This window comes from Maylandia zebra, linkage group LG1, assembly GCF_041146795.1.
Source record: "Maylandia zebra isolate NMK-2024a linkage group LG1, Mzebra_GT3a, whole genome shotgun sequence".
In the NCBI taxonomy this organism is placed as follows: Eukaryota; Metazoa; Chordata; class Actinopteri; order Cichliformes; family Cichlidae; genus Maylandia; species Maylandia zebra.
In genome coordinates, this window is record NC_135167.1 from 9,166,898 (window position 1) to 9,179,836 (window position 12,939).

A 12,939-nucleotide genomic window follows, 5' to 3' on the forward strand; every position below is an offset into this window, starting at 1 on the left:
ACTTTAATCATAGAGCTGCTTCCTCCAACCTGCCTGGTGATGGATCCAAACTCTGTGGCTATAATTTCCTTCCTGGGGTGCAGGAAGAGAGGTGGGTGTGCCGTGACTGAGGGGGTGTCAGACATGGGGCCGCCGAGTCTGCAGAGAGTGTGTATGTCTTTGAAGCTCCCTCTGAGACGTCAAATTACACATTTAGCCCTGTTTAGTCGACAAAGTTTAAGGAGTTGCAATTGCTCAATTATTCTTTAGGTTTGTTATCCACTCAACTTAAGTGTTGCTCTTTCTGTAGAGGGGGTGAAAAATCAACGCAGACAAAGTGGTTGAGATGAAGGAGAGGAAACACTTTTTCACATTGTGTAATCTGATTATAAGCCTTCTGTTGTGTTTTTGTTTCTCATTAAACCGGTAACAGTGTTGGTCAGCTGTGTAGTATGTTTACTATACAGTACGTCTAGCATACGCCAGATGTACCGTAAGGTGCTTCAGATTAAAAGCATCCACCAGATAGCAGTTATTTTGTGAAAGGGTGCATGTGAAAGGCTCAGCATCAAAAGATTTTCTTACTGTGACCCCTTGGAAAGGCATTGAGTTTCTTATCAAAGGCATAAAATTGCATTGTAAAACAGAGCAGATATGACTTCCTTTTGGCATTGCAGACTACTTATGAAATGTGTCTTACGCATTTGTTCAGAGTGCTGCAGTGCTCTGAAATTTTAGACAGCCTAAGCATCTGTTCTACTGGAGTGATTTCAGTAAACTACTTCATCATATCACGATAAGCCTGGTAGTCTCTTTGTAAAAACAAAAAAACAGATTTATCATGTTTGGCTGGAGAGAAATGCAGAGACATTAATTTGCCATGGCTCTCAGGCTGTAGGTGGTTTAAAAATTGGCCCCATCTTCCTACCCTCCATAAATGGGACCGTCTCACGTCAGCTTTGCTATGCTATATGATTATCTGAGATCTTTATTTCATGTGTGAAAACTGATCCCCTTTGAAGCCTCACTCAGAGGCAGTGCATTGCTTCACTACCTCACATCAACACCCTCTATCTTGGCTCCATCTCAGAGCGTCATGTTTTACTGCTATGTAGTGTTTTGAATGAGGCTGTTTAATGTTGCTGGAAGGTGAGGAGCACTCCAGCATAAAGAGCTGAAAAAGAAGCTTGAATCCAGGTCTAAACTGTTTTTTGATGATTATTGGTGGTCCATTTTTTTCCTTCAGCGGCACCACCGTGACGCTTAGCATACATAGGATAGGTACTGCTCCAGATTCCAAGAGGTGTGTAGCTCAGTCCTTTGAAATTGCCTCACTTTACTTTTTAGGATGGTGAGGGGGGGAGGGGAGGGGGTCCTCTCTTGAGGTAACACTACACCTATAAGCTAATTTGCAGTTCTAAAACTAATAAGATTTTTTGTGGTTGTTTTACTCTTGGTTTTCAGCACTGGGGCTGTGTGTGTGTGCTTTGGAGCTTCGGAAAAATCCCCATGCTATACAGCTGTTTTCTCCATTAGTAATTCATGAACTTTCCTAATGGCTTCAGTCCAGGTTACTCGGAATCAGTCAAAATCATTCCGGTTGCCAAGTGGACTAGATTTATGGAAATATGTATAAATATATGGTGACAACTTCAGTGTGTCTTCACATACCTGGTATGAGGATGCGCAAGTCATATGTTTGTATTCTGTGATATGGCCTGTGAATTAACATATATAAATGCAAATATTGAACATGTTGTGGTTGCGAATCTTTTACAAGTGAGAGTAATCACTTCTCACTTTCTGCAGTACTCTTCTTCACCCCCTCCAGTGCCTGGTGGCTTTTATGTAAGTGTCAGTGCCCTCAGCCCTCCCGTGTTTGAAAGACTCAGGGAAGCAGCCATACTTGGAGAAGCATCGCTGCTATTTCCACTTTCTGCCTGTCTTGCCTGTTTGGCTAAATGGCTGTCTGTGTGCATTGCTCGCCGCTTCAAGTCCGCACCGCTGCTCAGAACTGTGCAGCTCTGAAGGTGTTTTCTTGCAACGGAGGGAGGGCCGCAGTTCTAATGAGATTTTTCCTGGGTTTTGATGGAGTGCCAGTAGTGCTGCCATTGCTCTCGAGGCCTGACTCCACTGAGCCCTGGCGCGCGATCAGGGAGAGCTGTCGTCAGTTGCATAAATTGTCAGCCTGTGTGGTGGGTCATGAAGGCAGACAGCATAGAGACCAAGAAGCCTTGTGGGACTTTCCCCACAATCACATACAAGTACATATTACTTGCACTTTAATGTACCCTTTTCCTTCAAACACAGACTTGAAGAAAAAGTGGCCCAGTGGGGTCCATGTCTGCAGTGCCTGTGTAAGAATGACACTAGAGGCAACTTTCTAACTTACCTCTGCAAGTTGGTTCTGTGCTGACATGTGCTCACTTTTTCACTTTTGCTGTCTCCTTGCTCTATCCAGGGAGGCAAGACCAAACCCACTCAGTTACTGGAAAAACAGTATATGAGGCAAAAACAGAGTTTGGATGATTGTAACAAGCTAGAATGTCAATATTTGATATGACCACAGTTGTTATTATTTTGAACTCCCTTAGACAAGCTTTCTTCTAAATTCTTTAAGTTGTCTTCTGGAATATGTTTACAGGCTTCTTGAAAGACATTCAAAGCTCTTCTTTGGATGTGGCTGCCTTTTGCTTCATTTTCTGTCAAGATGATCGTGCACTTCATCAATAATGTTGAGGCTCAGGCTCTGGGGAGGCCAATCCATGAGTGATAGTGTTCCACTGTGTGTTTCTCTATCCAGGTATGGTCAAAGGAGCTTGCAAAGAAAAGCGTCTTGACTTTTTTAAGTTGCTTGAAGACGTTTCACCTCTCATCCGAGAAGCTTCTTCAGTTCTAAGGTCAAATGGCGGAGAGTTCCAGATTTAAACCTGATTTAAAGTCCAGACGCTTTTCTTTGCAAGCTCCTTTGACTACAATGACCTGGATGACTGAGAACCTTCACAGACCTATCCAGGTATGCTTTTACTGCCAGTGCAGTAAAAGCATACCTGGATATGCCTTTACTGCCTTGATATATGTTTGGGATTAGTGTCATGCTGAAAAATAAAACTGTTGCCAGTCAGACTTCCAGATGATTTTGCATGGTGGATATGATAGGCTGGTACAGAGCCTCCACTAGGTATTTTAAGACCTTTTATCTGGGTTAGGCTGGATAAAAGGTCTGTCCAGACATCACGAACTGCATCAGGGACTTATCTGATTATTTCAGGATTCAAATAAGGGATCCTTTGAGTCATTTATTTTTTACAATTTTCAGGTAGTAGTCTGGTGACCATGGGGATGGCTTCAAAAGGAAGATCCCTCACCTGCTTTCTTCGTTCCTTTCACGTCAGGAGCTCGGATACTCTCTGGTCGTCAGCCTTCGTTTGTCTCCATTGGTTCCATCAGTGCTGTCTCTCGTTTCACTCTGACATCTTGGTCTGTTCGTAACACCGATTCCTTTCCAAATCCGCCTTTAGCACTCCGGGTGTTACTAAAGTAAACTGTGTGCCCCTTCCTACCCATTGTCAGGTCTTTGCCACATTTGGATCTAGCCAAAACACAATCCATGTGTCTCACCCCACACTGACATTAATCTCAGAAAATATTATTTTAACTGCCAACAAGGCCAACGTTTTAGTACCGTGAGGTTGTCTACCCGAAGCAAGATGAAAATAATTTGTAAAATGTGTTAATAGGACTGTGGCATTTTAATTTAATTTCCTTCAGAATGTGCTACAACAAATTATTTAGAATTAAATTGGCTTCGTATCAGGTTGGGCTATGACAAATATATCCATATTAGCTTTGATTCTGTCTCATGCACACTGCTATAAAAACTTTAAACAGTCTTCAGCCTGACAGCTCCATTGTACAAAGATGTCTGATTGCATCTGTGTGGGAACTGCCTAGTGAACTCACAGGGAGCTAGTGGTTTCATGTGTGTTGCCTCCTGCGAAGGCTACCCAGGCAGCTTTGTTTACAACAATGGGGGCGATCGTGGCTCAAGAGTTGGGAGTTCGCCTTGTAATCGGAAGGTTGCCGGTTTGAGCCCCGGCTTGGACAGTCTCTGTCGTGTGTCCTTGGGCACAAGGACGGTGGTCAGAGGCCCCGGTGGCGCCACTGTCCGGCAGCTTCGCCTCTGTCAGTACAGCCCAGGGTGGCTGTGGCTACAATGTAGCTTGCCATCACCAGTGTGTGAATGGGTGGATGACTGGTTGTGTAAAGCGCTTTTGGGGTCCTAAGATAAGATAAGATAACCTTTATTAGTCCCACACGTGGGAAATTTGTTTTGTCACAGCAGGAAGTGGACAGTGCAAAAGTTATGACGCAAAAATTAGAATACAATAAGAATAAATACAGTACACAGCTGTACAGAAAAGCACTATACAAATACATACAATTTGTAAGGTAGTTGAAGTACATTGCTACGACGTTAATAAACAGTGACCTCATCATTTTCCCTTTAGTTAACAAATAAATATTGGAAATTTGTATCAGTCATCGTTTTTTTGTAGCTTGCTACCTTTGGATTTGGACTTTGCTATCTTACACATATTGCCAATTTAAATAAAATAGTGTGACGTTAACCTGCTTTTACCATTGACCCGCCCGTTTTATGAGCACTCTCTTATTTTGTAATTTAACAGCCAAAATCACAAAATAAGTAGTAAATTATAAAACATCTTTAATAAAGAGTTAAACATGGACAAAGAGGTATGTAAACCCGCCATCTATGTCTAGACTATCTAAAGACACATTTTCTGACTAATGGGTTTTGGAAGGTTGAAATCTTTTCAACACAGTTTTAGCACCAGATAATATTTTATTTTTAGTTTGCTTTATACTAATGTAACCCCAATCAATGAAACAGATGATGTTAATTTGGCATTGTTTTTTATAACATCTAACAGCTGACAGTTTTGTTAATAAATAAGACAAATAAAAGACATTTAAAGTTGTAACACTGTATATGATGTTAGCACAATAAATATTATTAAACATTTCATCCGTCTTTGGCACTTCCAAATCCATATTTATAAAGTGTACCGTTGATGAGGTTTCCAAAACAGTTCCAATGGCCAAACTAAACAGGCCTTCAGACCAGTGAGCAATGTAGATGGGATGTTGTAATGGGACTGGCACACTGTGTTCTGTGTTACAGTCCAGTAATAAATCACTTTCTGGTGAAGGGGATTGAACAACTTTAAAGCACACAGGATTCACACGTGTACGCTTACACTAAAACGCTCGAAGAAGCTCTGAAAGAACGGGCTGCTATTGAAAGCGAAATGCTTTATGCTCTGGTTTCCACAGAACATTTAACATCATGTCAGGAAATTGTTTTAGCTGGTCCCAAGTCGAGAAAAAAATGTTTGTTTGTGCCCTGGAGGCTGCAGTTTGGGCTGAATCCCACAGAGACACTACTGGAAAGTAACTCCATGATTGAGTTTTCATAAAACTGCCTCAATGAGAAACAGGAGTGCAAACACCTAATGCTGTAACACCTATTGTATAACAGAGTCAGATCAACAGTGCGTCAGTGTGGATTTTATGTCATTATGGAGGTTTAAATTTTGTCTAAGCTGAGGTTGTGCTACTGTAGATGAGAGGGGTGAAAGGGCATCTTCTCTTTGAAGCGCTCTGTCACAGTGACCTCTGCCCTCTGAATTTACAAGAGTCCCATAGATGCCCATTACTGCCTCATTTCTTTTCCAAATAAGATTGATGGCTCTGTTGTGGTTACTGTTTTACATGCATTTTCAAGATTATTGCGGATACGCACTGTGTGTGAATTTAATGAGACATGGTCTTCTCGTTTGATAGCCCTGAGCATTCAGACTCATTACGTGTTTGTAAATGTTGCATCAGTCGAGCCTCGTCTCCACTCATTAGTTCAGAAATACATTTCAAGAGGATGACCAGCATCGCAGTTTAGGGCAAATCCATGTTGAGCTTTTTCATTTCAAATCCAACCAGCACGAATGAGTTCAAACTTTTATTTTTGTGGTTTTGAAAAATGTGACTTTTATATTTAAGATCAACTATAGCTGCTAGTATGTGATTTTAATTGCATTTTTTTATGTATTCATTATGTGCAAATGAGTATTTGTTGTTTCTATTTCAGGTGTTTTTTGGTGGAGTTTTTGACTCGTATTGCATCTAGAATTGGGTGATAAAATAACAAAAAAGGACATTTGTGTAGCTGAAAAGAAAAGATAACTAGAAACAATCATCTTTTATTTGGAATGACATAACAGTTGTGTTGAGGACGTTAAACAGGGACCTGTAATTCTTATTTCCAGCTCCACCTTTTTTTCTTCAATTATTCAGAATAATCTTGGCTATCTCATATTGGCCGTTTGTGAATTCCCTCAGCTCACTCTCTCCCTTTTAAGGCAACCCTCTCATGAAGCCAACTTTCTTCTAATTGGCCGCCTGTTGCAAACAGAAGGTTTAAACAGCAGGTGGGTGGGGCTTTGGTTGTTACATCCATAGCAGCATGTTTGAGATGACCTTATAAAGACTGAAGAGCAGAGTCTAGTGAGGATTTGGCTGGTGAGAATTACTTGTATATATGCTGACCTCGTTATTTGGAAACTTTGACTGCATATTATATAAATAGGTCACATAAAACGCACAGATAATCCAAGAATCTTAGTTTTGCAGTAAAAATCTTCCCTTTTCTGTTGCTAAACAAAAAAATTGCTTTATTGTTCTTGTGACCAATTGAGTGGTGGGAAACCTTGAAGCAAACAATGTTTATTTTTAGAACTAAATGGCATTTTGGTGATTTGATCCATCATTGCCAAAGACAGAAGTTATGCTTCAAGGTAAAGTACTTTTGTAAGTCAGATTTAACCTTTATATCTTTATACTTGACAACTTTACAACATGAAGTTTTTAATTAGACTGTCAAAGATAATCATTGACATGCTACATGGAAAAGGGAAATGCACTTTAGAGGAGAAATAAGGTTGTTCTGTTCCAGTTTTAGAATTATTTCTGTTTGGTCTTTTGGTATTTTCACATCTATTTGTGGTTAGAGAGTTTTGATCAGAGAAGAAGGCGAATGTGTTTGGATCTGCTTGTGTGTGGGTGTGTGCATGTGAAATTACAAAAAAAAAGAAAAAAATCCTGAGATATTTTCTTCTTAACACTGACCAGAGCAAATCCCAGAGAGTAACCCCAGCATGCTAATAATATAGCTCCCATCCATCACCACAGACAACAACCAATTAGTACATTCCTCTTCCCCCTTTTTCTCATGTTCTTGGCTAACCCCTCAATAATTCTGGATCATTCATCAAAAAACTGAAACACATTCAAGATGCTGTTTGTGTGCGTGCGTGAGGGTCTGTTTTTTGGTGCGTAAGGAATTAAAGGAATGTTTGTTGTGGATTGATTTTGTTTTTCTGGGATTAAGTGACTGTGACAGTGTCTGTAAACCATCTGAATAGGTTCGCACACATCAACAGTCTCACTCCTTTGTGGCTTTTTCACTATCTGAGTTTAAAAATGAGGTGGAATTATGTATACTGATATAAAAAGAGAAGTCAATACTTTATCTAGTAATCATGCAGTGTTATTCTGTATTATTTTAGCACTTTAGTAGTGAGATATGTGTACTGTGGAAGGGAGTCTCTGTGACTGGGGCAAGTAGTGATTAACCGAACTCAGGCTGAATAATTTTCTTTAAAACAAGAGACTTTGTATAAGAAATTAAAACTTCCACTAGTAAACACTAGTATTATCAGACCTATAATGATACTTTATTTAAGATAACTGCAGCTTACTAGAACATTTACTGGAAATCCCAGGGATAAGTAACCTCAAAATCAAATTCGTATAATTTTCCTCTGGCCGATTCTCCTGTGAATCAGCCAGGTGTGAGTTGCCCAGATTTGCAGACATCTTCTGTAGAGCAGGGTCATGAAGCCAAGTTGGAATCTGTGTTGACCTACTCATACCAATAACAAACAGATTTTTCCCAGGTCTCTGCTTTGGGGTATTAGTCTATCAGCCCTTGTCCTGTGGTTAGTTGTATTCTCTTCCTCGGGCCACCCACGGTGTTGTAACCTAGCCAGTAGTAGACTGAGGAGAGTAGGATCAGCCAATTTGACCCTTTACCACACTGGAGTACTCAGAAATCTGCTCTCACACTGTAACACACCTGTCTTTCTCACATTTATGATCACAGAAGGCACAATAAACATGCACGTTGTTTTATAAAGTTCGTTAACAGTTGTCTGGGTTAATCATCGCCAGTGACAAGTCTGCTTTTTAACACATTTTGTGCAGTTTTAACAAGCTTTTCTTTTGCAGGGGTTTATGTGCAACGAAAAACATTCATGCATTTATATGCATTTGTCAGCCTGTGAGTAATGATTTTCAGCTGAACGAATGTGTTGCCACATGGATACCTGAGCCAGACTTTTCCATAGTAAACTCTAAGGATCACATATCCCTCCAGCCTCTGTGGTATGCACTAACAGTCTGAGCTTCCAGAAGAGGGGTCCCAGGTGAAAATGTCCCAGGATAAAAAGAAATCCCCAAGCCTGCTGCTGTAGTGAGAGTCTGACACTGAAATAGCCAACAGTCTTTCTCAGAACCCGCTGACGGGTCAGTGGTAGTAATTTAAAAATTTCTTTCATAGTCTCAAATCTGACTGCCAGTCTTTTGCTTAGTTTGTTTCAGTCCTGCAATTACCAACCTCTTAAACTTTCCGCTGCTGTTTAAGCTCAGCGCGCACTTGTCAAACTTTGTTCATATATAGATATATAAAAGCTGTAATTTCGATTCGGCCATGTCACTCTGCGTTGAAAAGCAGTGGTGTGGATTTGCATCGTTAAAGATGTTTGTTTTTATGTGACAAAAATATGACGACTTTTGCTTTATGTGACTTAAAACAATGATATATGCATCTTTTTCTTTCTCTGCTCAGGACTCCATGGATGAAGCATGTGCTGAGGGGATTGGCAATGAACACTATCGTTTAGAAGGTAGGTCTCTCCCAATCTTTTTCCTCTCTGTGGTGAAATTAGTTGGAGTACTGTTTCAGTTGAATGGAAAAAAAACCCTATCCCAAAAACACTATTTGGAATTGAACTTCAGGTATTTGTGTGGCTCTTTGATCCAGTGCTTCATCCCTTCCTCCTCTGCTCCACACCCATTCTCTAAGCCCCAGCAATGTGCTGATGAAGTCCCTTTTACTTTCCCTCCTGCCTTTTCACCTCCTCCATCTCTCATCCGCCCCTCCCCAGCGGTGCACTGCAAAGTGCCTCCATTCCCCCATGTTTTTTCCCTGATGTGATGTGATCCTGGATTAAGAGCTCTGGGAGGAGAAAGTCTCTCCCTCCCATTTAAAGACACGATTGGACGTGAGGTGCAGGCAAAAATGTAGGGTCGAATGAGACCAAGCCAGAATCTGGAGGCATGTCAGAAAATTCCGTTTTACTTCAGTTTCACTTCAGTGGATAATAGCAGAGAGACAAGAGATAATGTGACTGATAAATGGAGTTTGAAATGATTTTTAGCAACTGGGCTAAACTGTGTATGGGCCAAGCCTGTCCTCCCTTCAAGACAGATGTTGCTAATTAGAGTATGCTGCTCTCTTCATTCACTTTGATTAATAGCCACAGTTCAAGACAGCTTAATAAAAGATTTCATAGTTTATGTGTCAATATCTACATAGTACTGACCTCTAAAAAATGTTGTTTTTGTTTGAGAAACAGAGTAGTTACAGATCTTGCTTAGATCTCAGGTTGGGCAAAGCTGATTATAGCTTGAATTGTTAAAATATTTCTATAGGCATTTGATATGTTCATGTTGTCTGTTTTCAGTCTTGAATAAATTGACCTTTTGTAAACATAAAAATGGACTACTACTAAAAATGGACTACCCTAATACGAGTAGCTGTGGAAGTTTTATAGCATTAACTCCATTTAGTTTGATCAGATCCAGTATCTATAGATTTCACAAAGATGAGTACAGATAAAATGGGAAGAGAGAGAGAAGAAATGACAGCACGAACAACAAAGAGAAAGGGCTTCTTTTGTCTTAAGGAAGTAAGTTAAAGAAAACATGCAGCAAAAATTGAGAAGAGGAAAAAAAGCTCAGTGATGAAATTAGCTTAAGGATTATTTACATCTGTACTGTTAGGATTCAAGAAAACCTACCGTTGCAAACTTTTTTAATATACTCTTTAACCTTTTGTTGAAAAAGAGAAACAGTCCTTTCCATCATCACATCCTTTCACATCTGGCTCACGTGTTGGATACACAGCGATTACAGCTGGTCACAAAACTGCTGGAGGAAAAGTTACCTTTCAATACAAGAAGCATCCCATCCAGGCCTTCCCAAAATCATGCTGGTTCTGCCTGTACATATAGGGGAGGGAGTGGGGGGCTACTATGTGTAATAAAGTATTTTAGCTAAGCCGACTGAGTGTGATTGCTCATAGTGTGTGGCAGCTTTCCCAACCTGCCTGTGATGCTCTCTCCGTGTGTGTGTGTGTGTGTGTGTGTGTGTGTTTGCATAACGCGTATGCATGCAAAGTGTAGTGCAGTCACTGGAACGGCCTTGGCATGGATGGTGCCAGACTCGACTGCCCCCATCTTGCCCCTCAGATCTGATGTGCAGCCAATCCCGTAGCGGCAGCTTCACTCATAAAGAGTGGGCTTATGTCTGTGATTGGGAGGGGGTCAGAGGGGGGGAGGAGGGTGATAACAGATTACTGTTACTCCTCCCGGCATTTCATTAGCCGTGAGATAAGCATCTCACCACCATATTGAGCCTGCTTCGGAACAGATTTGCCTTCGCACACAATGTTCCCTTTGAGCACCTCAGATGATCAAACAGCAGGACCCCAAATGCTGCTTCTCTCCAAAAAGTTGGTAAAAGCTCCCTGGGATGATGCCTTTCATTTCTGGCATTTTCCCCTACCCAGGGATGAGACAGGTCTGCTTTGATCTGCTTTGGATCAGGAGGAAAGAAATTGGGCTGTTGTGTCTGCTCTGTTGGCGAGCAAACAAACAGTGTTTCAGATTTGACTTGGCTTAATTAATTAGTGATTCTGTTTTACAGCCGGTCTGATCCTCTTCCAGAAGGTTTGAGAATGGAACTTCAAAGTGTGGTGGGAGGGGTTTGGGGAGGGTGGGGGTGAGGGGTGTGGCTTTATGGGTGGATACAGACTTTGTGGCTGTGATTGGGTGATGGGGATGGTGGAAGGGGAAACCTAAATGACCAGAGGTGAAACGTACTAGGGGCTACGGCTGAATACATCTGTGAGAATAAGGTAATGATGTGTCTGGGTAATTCATAGAGTTGTAAAGGTCCTGACTGGTACACCTCCTGATTCTCAGTTACATACTGTTTGTGTCTGTGGCATTGTGTTCTAAACAAATGCTTGATTTCAAAGCATAGAAGACAATTTTGGTTGCATTAGATCTGGGATAACACGCAACACTGAAAGTTAGACTTTGAACTGAACAGCGACAGTTGAACCTTGTAATAGAGTAAAAAAACAACAACTCCTTCCTCAACTTTGACCTCATGTTTAAAGGCACTTCCACTTCACTCATTTCAAAGTCAAGGTTTATGAATTTATGTTTCTTTAGATACCAAAACATACAAAGAGTGGTTAACACAACGTCCACCATTTATATTCAAATACTGGTTGCCATATTCTATCATGTTTTAGGCATGTTATGCCATTCAGTTTCATGTTTAACATCCCTTCTCAGGGTGAACCCACTGAGATGATATGCAATATATTGTAGCTAACGGCTTAAAACTATTACTATGTGTGTGGATGATGGAAGAGCTTTTGCCACCAGAGAATTAGGGCTGTCACAGTTTCAACGTTTCATCTCCCATCCTTGATTTTATTGTTTTGATTCTGTAGTACTTCTGCTCAATGGAATGATGAAGTAATGAACTCTTTGCCTAACTTCATGCAGAAAAATACAAAAGTGTTTTTTCAGTTTCTGGTAGAGGCTCCTTTAAATGTCTTTTAAAAAACAAGAATCACTTCCTTGTTTTTTTTTATCGCTGTAGGGACTTGACCCCACACTGTCATGGATCAGTTTGCTCTGATTGCTAACATGAAATGTTCCAAAAAGCATTTTTGAACTGTGAGAACCAAACTGTGCTTTGATTTTCTGCAGCCTTTGAGCATGATCAAAAACAGTGTAAATAAAACCTACAACTTCAGTGCACCTCAGCAGCCCAGTGGAAAAAAAAACCCCCAACCAAACAGAAAATCCAACCTAATTTGCAAGTTGTTCCTAAGCTCATCAAAGTGCTGTTCTGCTTGCAAAATATATAACTGGGATCAAATAAATAGAAATACAATTTAATGATAAAAAGTGTAAGGCAAAAACGGTTAAGAGTTTGGCTGTGTTTTTACATCCAGGAGCGCTGGAATGGATGACATGTCTTAATTGTGGCTGCCAAACTCGGAAGTCAGAGCTTACAAGGCGCACTTGATTGCAACGACATATCCTCAGGTTGTGGCTGCACCCAATGCTGCCATCCTCAGGCTCTCTCTTTTATCTTTGTGTGTGTCTGTGTGTGTGCCATTGCAGTGGCTTTACCCCCGGAGAAGACAGACAGCTGCTGTGTGGAGGAGAAGATGCAGGAGAGGGACAGCCAATCTCCCGCAGGGCCACAGAAACAGCTCCAGTTTGAAGTGAGTGTCAACACAAAACAGGACATTTATTACTTCCCCCTCTGGATGAAACTAGGGCAATAGCAGGACACACAAATACACACTCACACACTGTATGGTACTGATTCAATGCTGGGCTGTTTCAGGAGTTGGAGTGCGCTGTGTCGGTGGAGGAGGATAACAGGCAGGAGTGGACCTTCACCCTCTACGACTTTGACAACAGCGGCAAAGTTACGCGAGAGGTAATC

The 12,939-nt window shown here is 41.1% G+C and overlaps 1 protein-coding gene across 1 annotated transcript in view; it reads left to right on the forward strand.

Moving 5' to 3' along the window:
* The window catches only part of nkd1 (NKD inhibitor of WNT signaling pathway 1), a 32,650-nt gene that overhangs the window by 10,618 nt on the left and 9,093 nt on the right, over positions 1-12,939 (forward strand). The window contains exons 4-6 of the mRNA XM_004539694.3: positions 8,966-9,023; positions 12,609-12,712; positions 12,838-12,933. Coding sequence (XP_004539751.3) covers positions 8,966-9,023; positions 12,609-12,712; positions 12,838-12,933 — 258 coding nt within the window. The remainder of the gene's footprint in view (positions 1-8,965; positions 9,024-12,608; positions 12,713-12,837; positions 12,934-12,939) is intronic.